This window comes from Amblyomma maculatum, chromosome 11 (genome assembly GCF_055883805.1).
Source record: "Amblyomma maculatum isolate TAMU_Amacu chromosome 11, ASM5588380v1, whole genome shotgun sequence".
NCBI classification, from domain to species: domain Eukaryota; kingdom Metazoa; phylum Arthropoda; class Arachnida; order Ixodida; family Ixodidae; genus Amblyomma; species Amblyomma maculatum.
This window is the reverse complement of record NC_139354.1, coordinates 159,288,237-159,314,612: the sequence shown is the minus strand read 5'-3', so window position 1 is coordinate 159,314,612 and position 26,376 is coordinate 159,288,237. Positions and strand designations below refer to the sequence as shown.

Sequence of the window (26,376 nt, the reverse complement as noted above, 5' to 3'; positions counted from 1 at the left end):
GGAGCTCTTTTTGGCATCCGAAAATAAGCTACATGCACTGCCAACCCAATGCTTCAAAAATCATGTTGAAATCAGAATAGAATAATTAAGTTTGTAGGTCAGTAATGCTACCAAATAGAAGATAAATCACCAGCCTTAATCAAAGCAAGAAATAGATGAGTAATATATACGATAGTTGGAAAAAGAAACAGTAAAATTCGATCAAGACAAAGTTCAAGAAAAGCATTTGAATCGCAATCATTGATATTGCTGCCACAGCAATGGTACACTTATTTGCGTCACCTGCAATCACAGTAGCTCAGCATTTCATCTGTCCTCAGTATTCTAACCTTGTATGGGTCACCCGCAAGTGCGTTTCCTTCCTTTCGTATCAACGTTTTTTACTTATAAGGCCAGCACTGTCGAAAATTGCACGCCATGTCCAAGTTAATTTATTTTCCTCATTTTGGCTTGAGCAGTTTTTCTGACAAATGAATTTTTTTTTCTTGTTGATGAACGTTGCACTTGCTGTTCTCTTCTTTTCTTCCATGCTTTGGCGCTCTCAGTCTAACTCTAAGCATCTTCGTTCGCCTCCAACATTCCGTCTCGTGCCTGAGTACACAGCTACGCAACGATACCCTTGCAGTGAGCCAGAAAAGCCGAGTGGGGTGGTTGGTGTTCATTATAGGTTAACACCGCAAAAAAACGTAAATGGAACAACCGTCTTCACCTCCGGTTACATTGTTTGAGCTGTTCTTTTGATCAGTGATGACTGAAGGCTCTCTTTTCCCATAGCTTACCTCTTGTGTTAGCCCGGTGTCGATCAAGTACCGCTCACCCTCTTCGCTGGCCGGCGACACTGACAGGAGCACTACTTCGACGTCCGGGTGGTCCAGGCTGGCGTTGACGTACGAGGTGCTCATAAACGCCACCGCTTCAATACCAGCCGGTATGGACAGCGGCCCTGCGGCAGCACATTATTACTGAGAGGTAGCTGAGCCAAGGTCAAACTGCCACTCTAGCGAGAATCTCTGTGCGATGCTATGGTAAGCACGGTCATATGACAAACTTATCTCATGACTATTTACTTTGGCCTTTACCTTTGACATTAAATGTGATTCCTTCTCAATAGCGTAATAGCTCCCGTGACAGAAGTTCAAGGCGTGGTATTACCATAATCAAGAAAACGACGGTTGCTGATCATCAAACTCGGTTTAACCATGGTCAATCTCTGCATCTCTGTGTGAGCACTTAATAGGCTCATACTGTCTGCGCTCGTTCTTTCGGTCACACCATAACCCGTTCTTTTGGTCACACCAAATAACGTCATGATGAGGTCGTCAGAAAAATAAAAACCCTGTCTCCACTCAGAATTGAACCTCCGTCCCTTGGATCCCTAGCCGAACGGTTAAACCCAACTGCGCCGTGCCTGGAATTTCTTTTTTTCAGCATGGTATTTATTACACTCCTTTGAATTCTGGAAAAAGCTATAAACAATGTTTACAAAGTAATCAACCTGTAGCCGAACAAGTCCATTTGCAATATGCAACACAACACCCCACAACTACAACACCCAGCTTCACTAACACGGTGGTAAGGAAATATTACACATCAATAATGGGAGCCTGACAGTCACTATCTTCGAAAGTGTCTCACAGCTGGTGCACCATCTGACAGAAATGAGTACTTATCATTCCGGTCCAATATACGCGTTTTCCACAGGCTGTGCAGTCCAAGAAGGAAAATAATATCAAATGGTTTATGGTAATGTTGGTTGGCCATTAGGTAACGCACATTGTAAGAATTTAAAACAGTTTTCTTCAGTGTTCCTTGCAGAACGTCCAAAAATATTATTGCATTTTAGCAGGTAATAAAACAGTGTTCGATGGTTTCTGAGGTATCACAGAGCTGACAAATAACATACAAACAAAGATACTGTTTTCTGAAGCCACACTTTAACACACAAAACTTTGCCATGAAGTTTAAAGAAAAACCTTTTAGTACGAAACGAGTTCGGCATTTTAAGTACTCTTTTCAAGATATCATGCCCCAAACAATTAGAAAAGAGAAACGATATAATGTAACCGGGAATAACATAGATATAAATTATTTCTATAGTTTTTCCATGAAACAGAGAATACGTACTCATAAAAAAGGCGAACTTCTAGGAAACGCACTGAATCAGAACCTTCTTTCATAAAAGCAAATAATAAGGGCCGATCCGTAAAATTGGAAGAGACCACTAAGTTGGGAAGAAGGTTCGCAAATTTAGTTTGCAGGGATGCTCTGATACTTGGATAGGAGCTATTACGGAAAAAGAAGAAACGAAAAACAAACTGTCTGACATAGAGATGGGTCAAGCCTATAGTCCGTCAGGAGAAACAGATTTAAATAGGTTATCGCGCCACATTGACTCAAACCCGGAGGACCATATGAATGTTGCAAACGTTCGGTGAAAGCTTTGGATGTAGGGTCAGCATAATAAGTTTGCATTGCTCCTCATGAACGGAAACACAGATTCATCATCAGCAACACCTTATCCTTGTTTTGGGTGGATGGTCTTGATCAGGTTCCTCCATCCTGAGCAATTATGATAATCCAGTGCTTTGGCAACTAGTCCGATGGCGGCGAGATCACGCTCCATAGCGTCCAGCCAGCGCATATTCGAACGGCCAATTGGGGGTTGGCAGTCTACCTTAAAGTTGAAGGTAGTTGCTGCCACGGTTCCATCGCTCGAGCGGTGGACGGGTCCGTACCTCCACAGGCGGCTTTTTTTTTTTAATTTTTTCAATGATCGGTGCGACACCCCATCGACGTCGAATGTCCTCGTTGCGTTGCCGATCCATCGGGGTGGAGCCATTCATCCAGCGTAGCATTTTCATCTCCACACTCTGCAGCTTGTTCTGGACGGCCACGGAGGATGGCAGTATTACGAGGAGTATAACGCTACTAGACGTAAAACTGTTTTGTAAATGTTCGACTGTAGTAGTCGGGGAAGGTTGCAATCCCCACATTTCATGCCATTTCAGCCACGCTCCGCTGATGCACAGGCAGTCTTTGGCAGTGGACAGCTGTTGATGTATATGGTGCCTGACTTCGGGCTCATTTCCAGATGCTCAGTCTTCTTGAGACTTATTCTCAGCCCGTATGTGCTGAGTCGATCACACCAAGCTTGCGCCCACTCCTGCAAGTCTTGCCGTATGCTTACGTGATGCTGACGTCGTCCGCTGTAGCAATGTCCTAATGGTATATCCCTCTTTAGGTCACCAGTTATAGTGTCCATCACCAGGGCAAATAGCATAGGCGACAGAGCAGTGGCCTAGTGGACGACTGTAGTGATCGGGAAGCTCAGAGTCCAGCTGGTCATTTCACGCGACTACAAGCGGTATCGCACATTACCATGACAAGGCGCACGAGCAACTCAGGGATACCATGAAGGCGCAGTGCCAGTCGAATCAGTCTGCGGGGAACTTCCAAAAGAGGGGTTAATCCAAATTCTCGACTTAAGACTGCACTTATATTGCATCATGTTTATTGATTATACTCTCCTCAGTCGTCCAAGTCTTTCTTGAACTACAAGTCGGTTCGTGCAAAATTGATGAAAAATAGAATTATTCTCTCATGAGAATTTAAAAATCTTGTGAAGATAGAAATAATGAGAGTGCGATGTGCCAGCTGCCCGAATAAAGTCAAGCGTTTATCCTTTCCATTTGATTTCTCAGGCATGTGATCATGTGATGTGATGTTTGGTAATGTGAACTTCTTGTATGGGTGAAGAAGGGTGATAGGACAAACTGGAAAGAAAAAACTTTGTGGTAGTGCCGTACACTCACGGTGTGGCGTATGGGTTAAACAATGTTGCGGGAAGATATAACGTTGACGTTGTGTTTTCAGCACCGAGCAACTCGCCGCGTGTGCAGGCAAGTGGAGATAAAAGCGAAGGAAACAAACACAAAAAGAAAAAATTGGGCACTTGCCAGTTCAACTACCAGGGTCGCTTTGTACCACACAGTGTGCAGGTGGCGTACAGGATACATTGTACTTGCGTAGCAGTTTACATAGGCAGACGGGGCGACGCACAAATTTTCGTTTGTGTTGACATTACACTTGCCGGGCCAATTATTCTTCATGCAATCTTGCCCGTCATTCGAAGAAAGATACATGCACTCCTCTTTCCTCTAACACCGTCATCGTCGCCATACATAAGGATCGGTTAAGATGTGAAATAACAGACATTTCATATTCACGATAACACTGGCCGGTGCATCAGCCATCTTTCTATCGCTATCAACGATACAGAGTTCTCCTATTTATCTAGAAAAGGCATGTAACTGTCTCATGCAATAGCGCCACGACGATGATGTGTGTTTGGTCACTGTCATGTAGGATTAATAGTCTTTGCTTCCTTCCTTTGCTTTTGGTGTTTTCAAACTTAGGGAAGGATGTAGAGAAAGTTTTCATAGAATAAAACTCAGTTTTGAGTCAGCCCTTGTATTGTGTCTTTCCTTCGTTCATCTCGTTTTCCAGCAGGACTTTTTGACGGGTTAGTTGGTACATGATCTTGATTTTTACAGCGCTGAAGAAACACCACAGGAAGAAATACACAAAAGGACAGAAGCGCCACTTCCAACTTTATTGAGCAGAAAAGGAACCCAGGAACTCTTTTATAATCTCTGGTCTGCATGAATGTGCGATAACCACCACACTTAATCGGAAAAGAAGAACAGTAACACTAGGCGGGATTGAACTAGCTCAATCATGGCAAAACACATGGGTGAAAATCAGGTCGCACGGATTAGACAAGAAAATGTTAAGGGTGAGCAACCACAAGAGCTTAAAAAACCGAAGACATGAGAGAGAAGTAAAAGATAAAAGCATAAAATTTAAACGGTGGACGGCAGCATGTAAAAGGCGCCTAAAATCACTGAAAAAAAAAAAAAAAAGAAGCGGTGGAAAAGACTACATATATCCTTCCAAAAAGGAGAGTTCGTCTCTAGAAAGGAGTATAGAAGGCGTGCTAACGCGCTTGTCTTTTCTTTGATGAATGTAAAAACCTCAATAACCTCTCTTTCTGTCTTGTCCTTTGCCGTGGCTAGGAACTTGGTTTCCTGTAACTTGGGACGGCAATTTTCCCACCGGCTACAATGTATAGTAAGGTTACCTCCTTTTTTTTTTCTTTGTAGTCACATTGGGCTTTCGAGCCCACTCGTTGGAACATTTCCCTGTCTGTCCCACATAAACCTTGCCACAGGTTAATGGAATCTCTGGGCGGTGCACTGGGTGAACATGTTTTGATGCTTTACAGTACAGGCCTCTTTGACACGCTTTCCTGACACCATCGGGCAAATAGTTGCCAGCTCGCAGGGAGCTGAAAAGATTACCTGGGCACCGTGCCTGACCGCCGGCCTCGGGAAGGAAAAGCTGAAACTGCTGTTTCTTTTCGAGGCTGTTGAACATTACCGTAGTTTCTGCATATTGATTTTCAAGCCAACCTTTCTACCTTTCCTGTCTAGGTTATCATTCATTATTTGCAGTTCATCCCCCGAGTTACTTAGCAAGGCAATGTCATCAGGAAATCGCAGACTACTGAGGTATTCTCCTTGCGAGTACGCTTTTGCAGGCTAGTTGGTGCCTAAGCATTCTGTTATTTTGCGCAACTTGTTATTTTGCGCAAGTGTGGTGGCCAACTCCTGTTGTGGTGAGGGACTGCTTTGCCGAAGTTGTCTCCGGCATCAGGTCGCACCCCAAACCTGTTTATGCAATTCAATCGACACGCGGATATTGTTTTTTTCCGATGGAGAATTGCGCGGCACCGGGATTTGAACACCGGTCCTCTTGCTTGCGAGGCAGATGTTCTACCGCTACGCCAGCGCTTCAAAGCACTTACGAGGCTTCTGAATTCGTACAGCGATATTTTCGATTTTGGTGACCGCTCCTTAGGACAAACGTCCCTCGTTACACATCGTATCGACACCGGAGACGCCACCCAATTCGCAAAAGACCTATCGAGTCCCCATTTCTGAAAGACGCGTCATACAAGATGAAGTGGACAAGATGTTAGCAAAATACATTATAGAGCCTTCGAGCAGTCCCTGGGCTCGCCTGTCGGGCTTGTTGAAAAGGACAATACCTGGAGGTTCTGCGTTGATTACCGACACCTCAACAAAATTACAAAGACGTTTATCCGCTCCCCAGGATAGATGAAGCCCTCGACTGCTTGCACAGTGCCAGCTATTTCTCTTCCATTGATCTTTGTTCCGGTTATTGGCAGATCGCAGTCGACGAACGGGACCGAGAAAAGACCGCCTTCGTCACTCCCGATGGCCTGTATCAATTCAAGTTAATGCCTTTCGGCTTGTGTAATGCCCCGCAACATTCGAGCGCATGATGGACTCTCCTTCGCGACTTGAAATGGACGACGTGCTTATGCTATCTCGATGACGTCATTGTATTTTCTTCTACATTCGAGAGCTATCTCCATCGCCTTGATGCCATTCTTGTCGTCTTCCGAATAGGTGGCCTTCAGCTGAACTTGAAGAAATGTAACTTCAGCCGACATGAACTCGATGTGCTCGGTCACGTGGTCCACGCCAGTGGCATTCAACCTGCTCCAGATAAAATACGTGCTGTAAGTGCATTTCCTACGCCCCGTTGTACCAGTGACGTGCGTAGTTTTCTTGGGCTTTGCTCCTATTTTCGGCGGTTTGTACCCAACTTTGCGGAGACGGCTCGTCCACTCACCAATCTTTTTGAAGAACGACGCTCCAATTTTCTGGGGCCAAGAACAATCCCAAGCCTTTTCAGCCCTCATTTCAGCCCTCACCAACCCGCCCGTCCTGGCACACTTCAATCCTTCGACACCAACGGAGGTACGCACCGACACCAGTGGTCACGGTATTGGTGCCATACTCGTCCAGCAGCAGATGGGTCGCATTCGCGTCATTGCTTATGCCAGTCGCCTCCTTTCTGCGACTGAACGAAATTACTCAATCACAGAACGTGAGCCCTTAGCCCTCGTGTGGGCCATTACAAAGTTTCGCCCTTACTTGTTTGGCCGCCCGTTCTCTGTCATCACCGACCACTATGCCTTATGCTGGCTTTCTACTGGCTAACCTCCCTGCCTTTCCTCCTCATCTTCCTCCTCCTCCCTCCTACGCTGAAGGACCATACTGATCGCCAGGTTCGTTGGGCCCTCCGCCTTCAGGAATACACTTTTTCTGTCGTCCAGAGGTCTTGGTGGCTGCGCGCTGACGCCGATTGCCTGTTCCGCAACCCGGTAGATCCCCTAACTGCGAGCGAGTGCTACGATAACACATATGTATTGGTCATCTCTGACCTTTCAAAAATTCGCCATAAGCAGCGCTTAGATCCCAAGCTTTGCAGCATTATCAATCACCTCAATATTGATCACCTTGCTGCTACCCTTGCTCTGTTTGGGCTCTACAACGGCACCTTATATCGACGGAACATGCGACCAGATGGCGCCGAGCTTCTGCTCGTAGTCCCCGAGCACCTGTGTGCCACCGTTCTTCAACAGCTGCACGACGCACCCACAGCGGGTCATCTTGGCGTATCTCGTACGTACGATAGCGTCCGCCGCCGCTTCTTTTGCCCAGGCCTCTATAGCTCTGTTCGTCGTTACGTGGCTTCTTGTGGCCGGTGTCAGCGACGGAAGAAGCCCTTGGCTATGCCGGCTGGATCTCTGCAGCCGATCGACATCCCAGTAGACCCGTTTTCCCGAGTTGGCCTTGACCTCCTCTGGCCTTTCCCACTTTCTGCGTCGGGGAATAAATGAATTGCGGTGGCCACGGATTCTACTACGCGCTACGCTGTCACCCGAGCGATACCCACCAGCTGTGCAATTGACGTGGCTGCGTTTCTTCTCCACGACGTCATCCTGCTCCACGCCCGAGGATGGCGACATTACCCTAGAAGCAATGAACAATTATTTCAGAGATATCATTACTGAGTGCGCTGTAGAAGTAGGCGGTAGGATATTTAGAGAAGTTGCCGGCAAGCTGTCTAAGTAGACAGGACAAGCGCTTGTCCTGTCTACTTCGTTTCTTTTGTGTCGTGTTTTTTGCGCAAAATAACAGAATGCTTAGGTATTCTCCATCTACCCTTATCCCTAACTGCTCCCATTCCAAGTCTCTGAATATTTCCTCTAAGCAAGCTACGATTAGTACTGCGGAGATCGTGTCTCCTTGCCCAACACCTTTCTTTATGGGAATTTTGTTACTTTCTTTATGCAGAACTATGGTTGCTGTGCAGCCACTATATATATCTTCTAGAACTTTCACGTATGGCTCGTCTACCCCCTGATTTCGCAATGCCTGCATCACCGCCGAGGTTTCTACTGAGTCAAATGCTTTTTCGTAAACAATGAATGCTATGTTATAAGGGCTGGTTATATTCCTAGCATTTTTTTATCACCTGGTTGATGGTATGGATATGATCGATAGTAGAGTATCGTTTCCAAAAACGTGCTTGATCCTTTGCTTGATTGCAGTCTAAGGTTGTCCTGATTCTATTAGCGATTACCTTAATAAATACCTTATACGTAAGAGATAATGAGCTGATTGGTCTGTAATATTTAAGGTCCTCAGCGTCCCCTTTCTTATGAATGAGGGTAATGTTTGCATTCTTCCGTGGTTCCGGTACCGTCGATGATAACAGGCACTGAGTATGCAGGGTGGCCAGTTTTTCTAGCACGATATCCCCACCGTCTTTCAACAAATCTGTAGTTATCTGATCCTGTGCAGCTGATTTCCCCCTTTTCATAGTTTCTAATCCTTTTTGACCTCGTCCTTCGTCACTGATGGAACGTTTGACTGTTTTTCCCTACCGCCGATCTCATTACGGTCCTGACTACTTTGGCTACTGTAGAGATTTGTATAGAACTCCTAGGCTACTTTTGGCTATCATGTCCATATTCATGATGACGTTGCCCGCCTTGTCCCTTAGCGCATACATCTGGTTTTTGCCTATGCCTAATTTCTTTTTACCGCTTTAAGGCTTTGCCCCAGCATGCTCAATTTTCTCCATGTTATACTTCCTTATATCGGCCACCTTGCGCTTATTGAATAGCTTTGATATCTCGGTCAATTCTATTTGGTCATTTGGATGGGAAGCGTTCATAATCTGGCCTTTCGTAATCAAATCTTTCGTTTCCTTAGACAGCTTGCCGGCAACTTCTCTAAATATCCTACCGCCTACTTCTACAGCGCACTCAGTAATGATATCTCTGAAATAATTGTTCATTGCTTCTAGGGTAATGTCGCCATCCTCGGGCGTGGAGCAGGATGACGTCGTGGAGAAGAAACGCAGCCACGTCAATTGCACAGCTGGTGGGTATCGCTCGGGTGACAGCGTAGCGCGTAGTAGAATCCTTGGCCACCGCAATTCATTTATTCCCCGACGCAGAAAGTGGGAAAGGCCCGAGGAGGTCAAGGCCAACTCGGGAAAACGGGTCTACTGGGATGTCGATCGGCTGCAGAGATCCAGCCGGCATAGCCAAGGGCTTCTTCCGTCGCTGACACCGGCCACAAGAAGCCACGTAACGACGAACAGAGCTATAGAGGCCTGGGCAAAAGAAGCGGCGGCGGACGCTATCGTACGTACGAGATACGCCAAGATGACCCGCTGTGGGTGCGTCGTGCAGCTGTTGAAGAACGGTGGCACACAGGTGCTCGGGGACTACGAGCAGAAGCTCGGCGCCATCTGGTCGCATGTTCCGTCGATATAAGGTGCCGTTGTAGAGCCCAAACAGAGCAAGGGTAGCATCAAGGTGATCAGTATTGAGGTGATTGATAATGCTGCAAAGCTTGGGATCTAAGCGCTGCTTATGGCGAATTTTTGAAAGGTCAGAGATGACCAATACATATGTGTTATCGTAGCACTCGCTCGCAGTTAGGGGATCTACCGGGTTGCGGAACAGGCAATCGGCGTCAGCGCGCAGCCACCAAGACCTCTGGACGACAGAAAAAGTGTATTCCTGAAGGCGGAGGGCCCAACGAACCTGGCGATCAGTATGGTCCTTCAGCGTAGGAGGGAGGAGGAGGAAGATGAGGAGGAAAGGCAGGGAGGTTAGCCAGTAGAAAGCCAGCATAAGGCATAGTGGTCGGTGATGACAGAGAACGGGCGGCCAAACAAGTAAGGGCGAAACTTTGTAATGGCCCACACGAGGGCTAAGGGCTCACGTTCTGTGATTGAGTAATTTCGTTCAGCCGCAGAAAGGAGGCGACTGGCATAAGCAATGACGCGAATGCGACCCATCTGCTGCTGGACGAGTATGGCACCAATACCGTGACCACTGGTGTCGGTGCGTACCTCCGTTGGTGTCGAAGGATTGAAGTGTGCCAGGACGGGCGGGTTGGTGAGGGCTGAAATGAGGGCTGAAAAGGCTTGGGATTGTTCTTGGCCCCAGCAAATTGGAGCGTCGTTCTTCAAAAAGATTGGTGAGTGGACGAGCCGTCTCCGCAAAGTTGGGTACAAACCGCCGAAAATAGGAGCAAAGCCCAAGAAAACTACGCACGTCACTGGTACAACGGGGCGTAGGAAATGCACTTACAGCACGTATTTTATCTGGAGCAGGTTGAATGCCACAGGCGTTGACCACGTGACCGAGCACATCGAGTTCATGTCGGCCGAAGTTACATTTCTTCAAGTTCAGCTGAAGGCCACCTATTCGGAAGACGACAAGAATGGCATCAAGGCGATGGAGATAGCTCTCGAATGTAGAAGAAAATACAATGACGTCATCGAGATAGCATAAGCACGTCGACCATTTCAAGTCGCGAAGGAGAGTCCATCATGCGCTCGAATGTTGCGGGGGCATTACACAAGCCGAAAGGCATTAACTTGAATTGATACAGGCCATCGGGAGTGACGAAGGCGGTCTTTTCTCGGTCCCGTTCGTCGACTGCGATCTGCCAATAACCGGAACAAAGATCAATGGAAGAGAAATAGCTGGCACTGTGCAAGCAGTCGAGGGCTTCATCTATCCTGGGGAGCGGATAAACGTCTTTGTAATTTTGTTGAGGTGTCGGTAATCAACGCAGAACCTCCAGGTATTGTCCTTTTCAACAAGCCCGACAGGCGAGCCCAGGGACTGCTCGAAGGCTCTATAATGTATTTTGCTAACATCTTGTCCACTTCATCTTGTATGACGCGTCTTTCAGAAATGGGGACTCGATAGGTCTTTTGCGAATTGGGTGGCGTCTCCGGTGTCGATACGATGTGTAACGAGGGACGTTTGTCCTAAGGGGCGGTCACCAAAATCGAAAATATCGCTGTACGAATTCAGAAGCCTCGTAAGTGCTTTGAAGCGCTGGCGTAGCGGTAGAACATCTGCCTCGCAAGCAAGAGGACCGGTGTTCAAATCCCGGTGCCGCGCAATTCTCCATCGGAAAAAAACAATATCTGCGTGTCGATTGAATTGCATAAACAGGTTTGGGGTGCGACCTGATGCCGGAGACAACTTCGGCAAAGCAGTCCCTCACCACAACAGGAGTTGGCCACCCTGGTGCAGTAATTGGCCCCAACCTCTCATGATAAGCTCCGTAAAATCCAGCCCTCAGTCACCAGCGGCTGCGGAACAACTGACCATGGCGGCGGTCAGACCTGTGACGCAGCAGGGGGTGCTAAGAATTCCTGGCTCCGCTGGACAGGCCACCATTGGAAATTGACCCTGGCAACGTTTAACGTTAGAACCCTAGCTAGTGCAGCTAGTTTAGCAGCGCTGTTAGAGGAACTAGAGGGCATGAAATGGGATGTCATAGGGCTTAGTGAGGTTAGGAGGCAGAATGAGGCATATACTGTACTGAAGGATGGGCATGTACTGTGTTATCGAGGCTTACCAGAGAGGAAACAACTAGCAGTAGGTTTCCTTGTACATAAGCATATAGCGGGTAATATAGATGAATTCTATAGCATTAATGAGAGGGTGGCAGTCATCGTAATTAGGCTTAATAAGCGGTATAAACTGAGGGTTGTACAGGCCTAAGCACCTACATGTAGGTATGATGACCAGGCAGTTGAAAGCTTCTACGAAGATGCAGCCCCTTCATGGATCACTGCCTTGTCGTGGCGGAGGGGCTTTCGAAACTCTATGAAGTCGTGAGCTCTGCTGTGTAGGGCCACCCAAGATAGACAGGTCACGGAAGAGAGTTCTGACAAAATGTGATTCACTGGAGAAGGTAATGGCAACCCACTCCAGCATTTCCTGCCAAGAAAACCCTATGGCCAGTCACAATACCATTAATGATATGGCTCCGGAAGATAGCCCCCCAGGCTGGAAGGCGTCCCACATGTTACTGGGGATGAACAAAGGGCGATTCCTAGTATCTCCAGGACGAATGAAGCGGCTGGGCTAAAGCCAAAAGGACGCTCAGTTGTGGATGTGTCGGGAAGCGACCGTAAAGTCCGATGTTGCAAGGAGATATATCATATAGCAACATGGAATGTAAGATCTATGACGCAAGGTAAACTGGATGTCGTCAAGCGAGAAATGGACAGATTGAACATTGATATCTTGGGTATCAGTGAGCTCAAGTGGACCGAAATGGGAGAATTTAACTCCGGCTACCATTATGTCTTTTATTGTGGGCACGAATCCAAGAGAAGGAATGGGGTCGCTCTCATAGTAAACAGAAGAATGGGCAAAGCAGTGCTATGGTAAAACCCTACGAACGACCGAATGATTTCACTTCGGATCCAAGGTCACCCTTTCAACATAACGGTTATCCAAGTCTATGCACTGACCACTACTGCTGAAGAAGCTGACGTTGAGAGCTTTTCTGCGGACCTTTAGGCATTTTAGACAGCACCCCATCATCAGACGTCGTTTTTCTCATAGGAGACTGGAATGCTAAGGTCGGGAGGGAAGAAATATCCGGAATTATAGGCAAGTTCGGTCTTGGCGAGTCAAATAAAGCTGGGCAGAGGCTAGATGAGTTTTGTCTAGGAAACAACCTGACCATAGCGAATACTCATTTTCAACAGCACAAGAGGCGCCTGTACACATGGACTACACCGGACGGTCTGTACAGGAATCTGATCGAATAAATTCTTTGCCGGCAGAGATGAAGAAGCGCTATACAAGCAGTAAAAACAAGGCCTGGGGCCGATTGTGGCACCGATCATCAGCTTCTTGTTGCCAGAATTAAGCTTCGATTGAGGAAAACGCAGAAAACTAGAAGGCCTTTCAGGTATGATCTGGATCAAATTCCATTAGAATATGCTGTGGAAGTGAGGAATCGATTTCAAGAATTAGATCTAGAAGACAGAAAGCCCGAAGAGATGTGAACTGATGTTCGTGATATAATACAAGGAGTTGCTACTAAGGTAGTTCCAAAGCAAAAGAAATGCAAGAAAGCAAACTGGTTATCTGAAGAGGCTTTGCAAATAGCTGAGGAAAGGAGGATGGCAAACGTTATGGGGGAAAGAGAAAGATACAAGGTTCTCAATGCGGATTTTCAGAAAATAGCAAGGAGAGATAAGAATGCCTTCCTGAACATACAGTGCCAAGCAGTTGATGACAACAGTCAATTATAAGGAACACAAGAGCTCTGTATAAGACAATCAAAGATATCAAAGGAAGCTTCTGTGCTAAGCTGGGCCTGATAAAGGACAAACGAGGCAAGGACCTCACTGAAGCCTCAGAGATAACGAAGAGGGGGCAGGAATACACAGAAGAACTGTACAAGAAGGACCCGAATGTGCAAACCCAACATAAGATGGTTGTGATTACTGACCTCGAGCTGGGCATCCTGAAGAGTGAAGTTGAATGGGCCTTAGCCAGCCTTGCTAAGAACAAAGCTAGCGGAATTGATGGCATTCCAGCTGAGTTGCTTCAAAACCTCAACCATGACGCTGTTAACATTCTGCATACATTATGTCAGAAGATTTGGACAACCCTGCAGTGGCCACAGGATTGGAGGAGGTCAGTTTTGTGGGGATTCACAATCCCCTTCCTCCATTATAACGCCCGCGCGTAATTAACACGCGTGATTACGCGCGCTGGCAGAGAGGTTGGCGGAGGAGAGGGCACGCTGGCCACCCCCCGCCGCCTCCCGGGACTGCGGCGACGCTGCCGCGGGCTTCCCTCTTTCCTGCCGGCGTAACCGGGAGACCTCCTCTCCCGTTCCGTGTCGAGGAGCGCGACTGTAGCAACTCGCTGGGGTTCTTCGGCGAATGGGCGCGCAGCGCGCGGTTCATGATTTCCGCCGAGGAGACCACCGCCGTCACCGAGAATCGCCCGCTGACCGTAGGCACTTACCGCAACGGGATGCGAGCGAGAAGCTGTGTCAGGTGAGAAGACACTTCCTCTCACCTACTTGACGCGCTTCCCTATTAGGTGGTTGTTATTTCACCCCCGTACGCGGCGTTCGCTCGCTACACGGTGGTTGTTCTTAATTGCTATTCTCTTGCCGGGTACTCGAGCAGTTCAATAAACTCTTGTTCGAGTACGCAACTCGGTGTTTGTCCCCTCTGGCCCGAACCCGCCGCAGTGGCGATTTCTCGCACCGCGGGTTGGGGGTCACAGCTCTGTCTGCTAGGGCAACCCCCATATTTTGGCGCCCAACGCGGGGCCAGAGGTGCGATAAACCGAGTGTCTGTGTATCGGGTTTTTGACACATAGACTAGCCATGGCAGTGAGCAGGGCTGACTTCTCAGTCTCTTCTAATACTGCAGTGGTGATTGCACAACGGCAAGCAAGCAAAACCACCTTAACTGTTCTTATTGCGAGAGATCAGGAGCTGACGCTATCCACTGTGATCTTGTAATTTTCTGCGAGAGCAGGATGTCACACACGACTCCACCGCTCTGTAGCGGGGTGACGCGCGGACGCTGGTGTGATGGGCATTCTCTCGTAGTGTTTTGACTTACCATGCTCTACGGGAGAACTGGAAACGTTGTAGCGTATGTACTTTTGCACGCGCACGTTGAAGGCATGAGAAGTGTTATTACTATCCTTTCTGCCGCGCCCGTTAGCCAGTTCGTCGCGATGGCTCGCAGCCTCAGAGAAGGGCCGGCCTACCCACCCGGCTTCTCTGAGTTTAAGTGCTGACCGTTTTAATTCCATCAGTGCAGTGGGGAGCCTAGTCAGCCTTAAGGGAGCTTTAGGAAGAAAGCGGTAGGATTCTTTTTATTTTTGTCGACCAGTGTTCGACGGGCTATGGGAGCCGAGCGGCGCGGCCGCGGCGCACAAAGGGCACGCTGGTATTGCTGCCTGCGCGGGCGCTACACAGCTTGTATTGCTGTGAGCGCGTTGGATCCCTGCCGTTTGTACTCCTATAGCACCTTGCGCAATCCTTTCCCCACGCGAAGGATACACGTGAGTCCTTCGAGGTTGGTCACGCCACGCTGAGACGAGCTATATCGCACATGTGCATCGCTGAGCATGCGAACGGCCCTAAGACTTTTCAAGTTGTGTCGTTTCGCTGCCTAGTGATGTGCATGGTGGTGACGTTGTCGAACCGGTAAACTTGCGCTATAAGTTCGCAACAACGCCACGGTTGCTGGGTTGGGCACACGCCGATGCGGGACAGAGCTGCAAGCGAAGATGGCGGAGCTAGACTTTACACAAAGCGCTCCGCAATTCGAGCCCCGTTGCGTGGCCCGAGGAGGACGCACTCCCCCACCAGCAGGCAGCTGCAGCGAGAGGCAAGGCTTGGGATTTCGAGCATAGCGCCTCGTTACGACTTGCGCCCACGGCAGACGTACTCTGACCAATGCGCAGGGAGTAATATCTTGTGCTGAGTATGGATGGGACGCTCTGTTAATATTCAGTGCATTTTGCTTCCAGAGCAAGCACGCGCTTCCTCTCGGAAAAGATCGAGCGGGGGTAGATTTGAAAAAGAAAAAAGAATGTAACTAGGGAAAAGACAGCATTGCAGCCAGCAAGGAGGGGAGGCGGCGGAGGCCACGACGACCGTTGCAGCATCGAGGAGCAGGCCGTCCAAGGAGTGGCGTTCCCGCACCCAGAGCCTGCTGTCACCGTCAACCGGGCCAAGACGGACGGTTTCCGGTCGGCTACGGAGCGAGCCAGTCGGAGTTCGTGGAATGGGCCCCTGCGTCTAGCACGACGAAAGCTGCAGCAAAGAGCCCGCCTTGGCGCCGTTCGGTGCTCGCGGCCGTGACTTCACCAGCGGGAGCAGCTTGGCGCCCCGCTGCCCTCGCCACCGGCGGCGTCAACGACGGAGGGAAAAGAGGCCGGCCGGGAGTGAGCGGACGACCCGCTGAGGGGGGCCTGCAACACGCTACGCAACGCGAAGACGCAGTTCCTGCCCGTCCCCCGGCAGGCTTCCCTGGCTGACCGACGATGAATGCAGCACCGCGCCTGCAGCCATCGACACTTCCAAGGCTGGCCCGGTGACGGTGAAGAAGCGGGACCTGCGGCCGCCGCACGTGTGTCCCCAGCTCCAAGGTCGTCTCCTGTGGTCGTCGGCCTTGCCTCCCCCCTCCGACACCCGTGGCTGTGAGCTGTCTGCAACTTTTTATATATTGGCACTTTTCTTTGGGTTTAAACGGTTTTCTTTGTGTTTAAAAGTTAAACGGCGTTTAGCCGGCCCCCTCGATATATCCCTCGGTGAACGACTACTTTTAGCCGTACGGCGGTTTTAAGGAGGGGGGGATGTGAGGATTCACAATCCCCTTCCTCCATTATAACGCCCGCGCGTAATTAACACGCGTGATTACGCGCGCTGGAAGAGAGGTTGGCGGAGGAGAGGGCACGCTGGCCAACCCCCGCCGCCTCCCGGGACTGCGGCGACGCTGCCGCGGGCTTCCCTCTTTCCTGCCGGCGTAACCGGGAGACCTCCTCTCCCGTTCCGTGTCGAGGAGCGCGACTGTAGCAACTCGCTGGGGTTCTTCGGCGAATGGGCGCGCAGCGCGCGGTTCATGATTTCCGCCGAGGAGACCACCGTCGTCACCGAAAATCGCCCGCTGACCGTAGGCACTTACCGCAACGGGATGCGAGCGAGAAGCTGTGTCAGGTGAGAAGACACTTCCTCTCACCTACTTGACGCGCTTCCCTATTAGGTGGTTGTTATTTCACCCCCGTACCCGGCGTTCGCTCGCTACACGGTGGTTGTTCTTAATTGCTATTCTCTTGCCGGGTACTCGAGCAGTTCAGTTGTTCGAGTACGCAACTCGGTGCTTGTCCCCTCTGGCCCGAACCCGCCGCAGTGGCGATTTCTCGCACCGCGGGTTGGGGGTCACAGCTCTGTCTGCTAGGGCTGGCACGTCGGGGCTAGAAGGCTACTGTAGCGTCTAGTCCCCTCGTGGCGCATTCTTGCGGGAGTAACACCCCCATAGTTTACATCCCCATTCCAAAGAAAGGCAGTGCCAAAGTTTGTTCCAACTACCGTACGATCGCGCTTATTTCGCATGCTAGCAAGGTGATGTTGAAAATCCTCCAAGGTAGGCTGCAGCAGTATGTGGATCGGGAGCTTCCGGACGTGCAAGCTGGGTTTCGCAAGGGCAGAGGAACTAGAAACCAAATTGCCAACCTTCGCTGAATTATGGAAAAAGCAAGAGAGTTCCAGAAACCCATCTACTTCTGCTTTATTGCTTATGCTAAAGCATTTGACTGCATAGATCACAGCAGATTGTGGCTAGCATCCAAGAGATGAAAGTTCTAATTCACCTCATCTCTCTCCTCAGGAACATGCATGAAGGGCAAGAGGCCACAGTCATGGTCTTACTGATCGGTTTCCGATTGAGAAAGGAGTGAGACAAGGCTGCATACTGTTGCCCTGCCTATTTAACCTATATGCTGACTGCATCATGAGGAACGCCGGTCTGGACGAGTCTTCAGCTGGAGTGAAGATTGCTGGAAAACGTATCAACAACCTTAAATATGCGGATGATACCACTATAATGGCAGAAAGTGAAGTGGAACTCAAGAGACTTCTGATGCGCGTACAAGAAGAGAGTGAGAAGTTTGGGCTTAAACTGAACATTAAAAAGACAAAGATCATGGCGTCTTGCCCTATTAAGTCTTGGATCATCAGTGGACAAGAAGTAGAAGCTGTGACAGATTTTCTCTTCTTGGGCTCCAAGATTACCTCAGAAGGAGACTGCAGCCATGAAATTAGGAGACGCCTGCTTCTGGGAAAGAGAGCAATGGTTAGCCTTGACCGCTTAGTAAAGAGCAGAGATATTAGTCTGCCAACCAAGATCCGTATAACTGGTGCTATGGTCTTTCCAGTTGTGATGTATGGATGCGAGAGTTGGACTGTGAAAAAGGCTGACCGCCGAAGAATTGACGCGTTCGAATTATGGTGTTGGCGAAGACTCTTGAGAGTTCCTTGGACTGCCAGAAGATCAAATCAGTCGATATTGCCGACCATAAACCCTGACTGCTCATTGGAGGGTCAAATTCTAAAGTTAAAGCTCAGCCACTTTGGTCATCTGATGAGAAGAGAGGAGTCGCTGGAGAAAGATCTGATGTTGGGAAAGGTTGAGGGTCACCGGAGAAGGGGTAGGCAGCGAACGCGATGGTTAGATGACATCCTCGAGGCACTGCAGATGAAGTTATGTGATGTTAGGAAGGTAGTGAGAGACCGGAAAGCGTGGCGTGACATGGTCCATAGGGTCACGAAGAGTCGGACACGACTGAACTACTGAACTGACGAAGATGCAGAATCGGCAATGCGAAAAGTAAAGACGCAGTATACTGCACTAATGGGCGATTTCAATGCCAAGGTAGGGAAAAAGCAGGCAGGAGACCAGGCAGTAGGTGACTATGGCATTGGTTCTAGGAATAGCAGTGGGGAGTTACTAGTTGAGTTTGCAGAACGCAAACACTTAAGAATCATGAATACCTTCTTCAGCAGATGGAAGAAATGGACATGGAAAAGTCCTAGCGGGGAGACTAAAAATGAAATTGATTTCAAAATATGTTCAACTTACGCCATTGTGCAAGATGTATATGTAATCGGCAAAGTGCGATGCAGTGACCACAGGATGGTTAGGTCCCGAATTAGCCTAAATCTGAAGAAGGAACGCAACAGATTATTAGTAAGAAAGAAACCCATCAATGAATCAGCTGTGAGGAGGAGGGCAGAAGTATTCAGGATCTCGCTACTGAATAGATATTCAGCTCTAACCGAGGATGGCGACATTATCCTAGAAGCAATCAACAATAATTTCAGAGATATCATTTATGAGTGTGCGGTAGAAGTAGGCGGTAGGATAGTTAGAGAGGATACCAGTAAGCTGCCTAAGGAGACGAAGGATTTCTTCAAGAAACGCCAGACTATGAAAGCTTCTAATCCAACAGACGAGATCGAATAGGCCGAGATACCATAGCTTAATAAAACTTGAAGGTCGGCTAGATGGTGCATTGCAACCTGACTGAAGGTAAAGCGCACAGGAAGACACACACAAGCGACGAAGACACAGGACACGCGTTAAAAAAAGCTAATCAATTAGCTAATCAAGCTAATAAAAGCTAATCAAGATATCAAAGCTAATCAAATAAGCGCAAGGTGGAGGAGGTAAGAAAGTATAACATAGAGAAAAATTGAGCATGCTGTAAAGAACGGGGGAAACCTTAAAGCGGTAAAGAAGAAATTGGGCATAGGCAAAAACAATATTGTCACGTAGTGGTGACGAGGGCGACGACACAAATGAAGGGTCGATGATTGCACTAAAGAAACTCTTTATTTGGGCTGACGTGCGCCCGCAAAAGAACTAAGCAACTCGGCGGCGGCGATAGAGACAAACGTGCTCGTCGAACAAAGAATGCTCGTCACACTCGTCAACGCTCAATTTAAAGGCTGCACAGAAGAATCTAGATAACGTCGCAAACAGCTACCAGCACGGGCTGGAACATTGTGGAAAGACAAGCGAGTGGCCGGAACCTTCGAGACAGATCTCGGTGCGTCTTGCGCGACAACAAAACTGATAAAGGTGTGACTCGCGGCATCGAGCAGTAACAAACAAAGATTACGGAACTGATACGCGGTCCAGAATCAGAGTGATAAGCCTGTATGCCGGCGGCTGTTAAAAAACAACAAATACTGTTTTGAAGGTTTCGCGGTTACTCCCCCCTTAAAAAAACATCGCCTCGATGTTCCAAAACAAAGAAACTTAAACATAAACACTGCAAAGTTTAAACACCACAGATTCTTTAACGCGCGTAATATGGCTTCAGTCGTACAACGTGTAGTACAATTTCTGGGCGTGCGCGTCGACGTTGTGATGCTGACGTTCCGTCGGGAATGACTTCATAGTCCAGTGGTCCGACGCGGCGAAGGATTTTGTATGGCCCAAAGTATCGACGCAACAACTTTTCACTTAATCCGCGACGGCGAATTGGTGTCCAAACCCACACTTGGTCTCCTGGATTGTACTCTGCATGGCGTCGTCGTAAGTTGTATCGTCGGCTTTGGTGTGCGATCTCGGCTCCGTCGTTTCTTCAGATCATGGCCGGGGCATACCGTTATTATTTGGCTGGGCGTTATTATTTGGCTGGGCGGCGGTGTCTGCTTGCACTCTGGTCGTATTGTCGGCGATGTCTTCGTGTGGAGCGGCGATGAAATGGTTGCGTCGTCGTTAGTGGTCGTCGGCGGCGGAGGATCTTCTTCTTTTCGCCGTTGAGCAACCTTACCTCCAAAGGTTGCTGCCTTTAGTTTCCCCTACGGGGGCTTGGGGACCTTCCGCGCACACTATCATCATAGTTACGTCCTGGCGACGCAAAGCGGGCCCTGTACGGCGATGGAGACCTGAATCGACGGCTTGGTGGCGCAATCTCACCGCTACGCGGATAGTTGTCGATTTCTTGCGGTCGTTCACCTGGGCATGGTCGTGGAGCGTCGACTGCAAATCCGCGGAGACCGATTCGTCGGTACGGGCAGTGGCGCAGAATGTGGCCGGCCTCCCCGCAGTGGAAGCATAATGGCCGGTTGTTTGCAGTCCTCCAGGCGTCGCACTTCCTGGGGCTTGTTGGTCGTTGGTAGGCTTGGCGGGCGGGGGCCAAGGGGCGGTTTTCGGGAACAGGACGGTAGCGGCGAGGGCTCGGAAATTCATCACGTCGGGGCGGAGGGCGACGTAATGCACCAGCGTAGTTCATCGCTGTTGCGTCGTGTGCTGGAACAGTCGCAGCCGTCGCTTGAGGAACGCCCAGCGCCTGCTGGACTTCTTCACGGACGACGTCCGCGAGCGTCGCCACCTGGGGTTGTTGCGATGATGGCTGCATTCTGCGGAGCTCTTCTCGCACGATCTCCCGGATGATGTCCCGAAGGTTCTCTCCGCTTGCAGATGCGCTGGGGTAGTGGCATGAGTAGTCTGGTTGAAGTGGTCGCTCGTAGCGGCGCATCCGGGTGTACAACGTCTTCTCGATGGCAGACGCTTCCGTTTCAAATTCCGCCACTGTTGTTGGCGGATTTCGGACAAGATTTGCAAAAAGTGATTCTTTGACGCCTCGCATTAAAAATTTGACTTTCTCACCTTCAGTCATGTTAGGGTTAGCGCGGCGAAAGAGGCGCTTCATCTCTTCAACGTACGCCAGCACAGGCTCGTTAGGGAGTTGAAGCCTTGACTGAAGGAGGTCCTGGGCTCTTTCTTTTCGGACGACGCTTGAAAAGGCAGTCAAAAACGCTTCCTTAAAAATGTCCCAATCCTTCATAGCTGCCTCATGATTTTCGAACCAAACTCGGGCATGTCCTTGAAGAACGAAGTAGACTTGCCTGAGTTTCGTGGCGTCGTTCCAGCCATTGAATTCTGCCACACGGTCGAAAAGGTCCACCCAGTCTTCTGCATCTTCATCCGGTCGTCCATGGAAGCAGGGGGGCTCACGGGGTTGAACGAAAACAACCGGTGCTGTAGGCTGGGCCATTGTGAGCGTCGATGTCTTCCGAGATCGAGTGGGGTCAGGCAGCAGACCGTGTTCGGGTTGTAGGCCTTGAAGTCGGCGGCTGGCTCGTTGACCTGTAGGATGGTCTTCCAGGGCGACAGGAACACGGCTTGGGTCTTCGCTTGAAGGATCAAAGGCAGCACCTCCACCAGATGTCACGTAGTGGTGACGAGGGCGACGACACAAATGAAGGGTCGATGATTGCACTAAAGAAACTCTTTATTTGGGCTGACGTGCGCCCGCAAAAGAACTAAGCAACTCGGCGGCGGCGATAGAAACAAACGTGCTCGTCGATCGTCGAACAAAGAATGCTCGTCACACTCGGCAACGCTCAATTTAAAGGCTGCACAGAAGAATCTAGATAACGTCGCAAACAGCTACCAGCACGGGCTGGAACATTGTGGAAAGACAAGCGAGTGGCCGGGACCTTCGAGACAGATCTCGGTGCGTCTTGCGCTACAACAAAACTGATAAAGGTGTGACTCGCGGCATCGAGCAGTAACAAACAAAGATTACGGAACTGATACGCGGTCCAGAATCAGAGTGATAAGCCTGTATGCCGGCGGCTGTTAAAAAACAACAAATACTGTTTTGAAGGTTTCGCGGCAATATGTATGCGATAAGGGACAAAGCGGGCAACGTCATCACGAATATGGACAAGATAGTCAAAGTAGCCGAGGAGTTCTATACAGATCTCTACAGTAGCCAAAGTATTCAGGACCGTAACGAGACTAGCGGCAGAGAAAAACAGTTAGACGTTCCGTCAGTGACGAAGGACGAAGTCAAGAGCATTAGAGACTATGAAAAGGGGGAAATCGGCTGGAGAGGATCAGATAGCTACAGGTTTGCTAAAAGACCGGAGGGGATATCGTGCTGGAAAAACTGGCCACCCTGTATACGCAGTGCTTGGTGTCATCGAATGTACCGGAACCATGGAAGAATGCAAACATTATCCTCATTCATAAGAAAAGGAACTCTAAGGACCTTAAACAGTACAGACCAATCAGCCTACTGCCTGTTACGTATAAGGTATTAACTAAGGTAATCGCTAATAGAATCAGGACGACCTTAGACTGCAATCAATCAAAGGATCAAGCAGGTTTTCGGAAACGGTACTCTACTATCGATCATATCCATACCATCAATCAGGTGATAGAAAAATGCTCGGAATATAACCAGCCCTTATACATAGCATTCATTGATTACGAAAAAGCATTTGACTCAGGTGAAACATCGGCGGTGATGCAGGCATTGCGAAATCAGGGGGTAGACGAGCCGGACGTGAAAGTGCTGGAAGATATATGTAATGGCTGCACAGCAACTATAGTTCTACATAAAGAAAGTAACAAAATTCCCATAAAGAAAGGTGGTAGGCAAGGAGACACAATATCCCCAGTACTATTCACAGCTTGCATAGAGGAAGTGTTCAGAGACTTGGAATGGGAGCAGTTAGGGATAAGGGTAGATGGAGAATACCTGAGTAATCTGCGATTTGCTGATGATATTGCCTTGCTAATCAACTCGGCGGAAGAACTGAAAATAATAGTTGATATACGTAGATAGGAAAAGTAGAAAGGTAGGCTTGAAAATCAATATGCAGAAGACTAAGGTAATGTTCAACAGCCTCGGGAAGGAACAGCAGTTTACATTAGGTGGCTAAGTACTGGAAGTAGTAGGCGAATATGTCTACTTAGGACAGGTAGTAACAGCAGATCTGGACCATGAAAAGAAAATAACAAGAATAAGATTGGAATGGAGCGCATTTGGCAAGCACTCGCAAATTATGACTAGCAGCTTGCCGGTATCGCTGAAGAGGAAAGTATACAATAGTTGCATCTTACCTGTACTCACCTATGGGGCTGAAACGTGGAGGCTAACCAAGAGAGTTCCTCAACTTAAGTTGAGGACAACCCAGAGGGCTATGGAACGAAAAGATGTTGGGGTAACATAAAGAGATAGGAAGCGTGTAGAGTGCGCCAGAGAAATAACTCAAGTTACCGACATTCTAGTGGAAATTAAGAAGAAGAAATGGGCATGGGGAGGACATGTAGTGTGATGAGAGGATAACTGATGGTCGCTTAAGGTAACAAACTGGATTCGAAGGGAAGGAAAGAGTAGCAGGGGGCGGCAGAAAGTTAGGCGGGCGGATGAGGTTAAGAAGGTCGCAGGGGTCAAGTGGATGCAGCTAGCACAGAGCCGGGTTAAGTGGAGAAATATGGGAGAGGCCTTCGCCCTGCAGTGGGCATAGTCAGGCTGAGGATGATGATGTGAGTGCTGTAGCGCGGTCAGGGCGCAAATTAGGTGCAACCATTCCTGATATCGGATCTCCGGAGATGGGGACGGTGCAGGTCGTGTCGACACTTTTGCAGTAGGGCAAGGTGAAAGAGCGGCAACTGTGACGTCAGACAGTGGGGTCAGTTCGGCGAGAGCAATGCCCTCTGGAAGAACGTGCACAAAAAGGACGAAGTTCAAGACTGGAATGTAAGGGTTGTTATTTTCTACGTGCACAATGTTATGAAGGAGAGCGATTATATGCTTCAGTGTCACATCAGTTATGGGGCAAACAACGTAGTTGCCATCAAGAACGGAGGGGAAAGGCGACATGAGCACATACACAGCAGCTTCTGGTGGCAGACGAGTAAATGTAGAGGAGCGGAGACGCAGGGTTGAAGTATCAGAGGCCTGTTTGTCAGGACAGAGTGGCAGGTCCAAACGAAGCAGTCCAGAAGAACAGTCAATGAGCGCGGAATGTGCAGTTAAAAAGTCGAGTCCTAATATAACGTCGTGAGGGCAACTGGTGAGGACTGTAACTAGCACAGGAATATGGCGGCCAGCAATGGTAATTCCGGAAGTACACATACCAATCACAGTAGCTGTGTTGCCATCAGCAACACGAACGGTAGAGAGGAAGGGGGTGTGAGGAGTTTGTTGAGGCATTGACGGAGCGAGGAACTGAGGACGGAAATGTGGGCGCCAGTGTCAATGAGGCCAGAAACTGAGACTCCGTCCACAAAAATGTAAATGAGGTTTCATCTGGGTGCGAGGTTCAGTTCTGAGTTGACAGTCCGGGTCGGTAATGCAGCGTCACTCCCGGGCGCTGCACTCGCTAGTTTCTTGAGTAGGCGCCGGTATATGATGGGGAGGAGTTGCGACGAGGCAGCGGTGAACAAGATCGACGAGACCATGGAGATGGAGATCGGCGGGAGTGACGGACACTTGAGACGGCTTCGGTGTGAGGTTCATCTGAGTGAGGAGTTAAGTGTCCAGGTCCATCATATGCGGGGCGGATATGTTCAGGTTGGGCAGTGAAGCGTCGAGGTCCGTAGTAGTACCGACGGTCAGCGTTGTAATAAGAACGAGGGGTGGGGAAGGTGCGACTGCGGCAATAACGGGAAGTGTGGCCGGCTCGACAGCAAATAAAACAAATTGGCCTGTCATCTGAGGTGCGCCAACCTGCAGGATTGCGACTAACATAGCAACATGGGGGATCTTGGCTAGTGGTTGCAGCAGCCACTACAGGAACAGGATGCGATGGTGACGAGGGCGGTACGGGGTTGGAGGAAAGACCAACGTTGGCAAGTTTCTGTCGGACAACAGCCTGTATAATGGCCACGGTGTCAGGCACTGGAGATGGGAATGGTGCAGGAGCTAAGGCCTCAAGTTCTCGCCTGATGATCCGTGTCATCGATGTGGACTGAGAAGGCTGTTGCAGAGGAGCCAGATTATCGCAGGATGATGTAGCTGCCGCGTTCTGAAGGCGCTCAAAGCGATTTACCAGACGTTGTTTAGCCTGCTCAAATCTTCGACAAACTTGAAGCACCGACTCGACGGTAGAGCAATCCATGCAAAAGAGTATGTTGAACGCGTCATCTGCGATGCCCTTGAGGATGTGCCCTACCTTTTCACTTTCCAGCATGGAGCTGTTTGCCTTGCGACACAACGCGAGCACGTCTTGAATGTAGGCCAGGTAGGACTCCGTGGTGGATTGGGCGCGAAACGAAAGTTCAGTTTTGGCTGCGAGAGCCCGTCCAATGGACTTCCCGAACAAGTCGTGAAGCTTTTGCTTGCAAATTTCCCTGATCACCAGCTTGTGCTCGTGATGTTGAAACCACGTGCGAATGGTTCCCACCAAATAGAATATTAGATTGGCTAGCATGACAGTCGCGTCCCAATGATTGTTCCTGCTGCATCGCTCGTATTCGTCCAGCCAGTTGTCAACATCTGTCTTGTCTTCGCCACTGAAGATGGGAGGGTGGCGGATTTTTGTGAGGACGAATGGTTGCGCCGATGTTGTTGCGGTGGTAGGAGCCGCCTGAGAAGTCATAGTGGCCGTTGTTGACGTTGTGATCCCATGTAGGTGGCGGCCACTGCGCAAATCCAGCTTTCGGCTGCCTAAATGGATTTATAGTGCACACGAGGATCCTTAGTCCCCTCTACCAAGATGATACGTGGCAAGTTTAGTGCACGAAGGTTAGTCCAGGATAACACAGCACACAAAGCACAAAAGCACAGCAGCGTCACTCTTCTTCTAG

General features: G+C 49.3%; 1 protein-coding gene across 1 annotated transcript in view; it reads right to left on the bottom strand.

Moving 5' to 3' along the window:
* Nucleotides 1-26,376, bottom strand: part of LOC146175270 (uncharacterized) — a 303,458-nt gene that overhangs the window by 57,362 nt on the left and 219,720 nt on the right. The window contains exon 8 of the mRNA XM_084584704.1: nucleotides 780-943. Coding sequence (XP_084440830.1) covers nucleotides 780-943 — 164 coding nt within the window. The remainder of the gene's footprint in view (nucleotides 1-779; nucleotides 944-26,376) is intronic.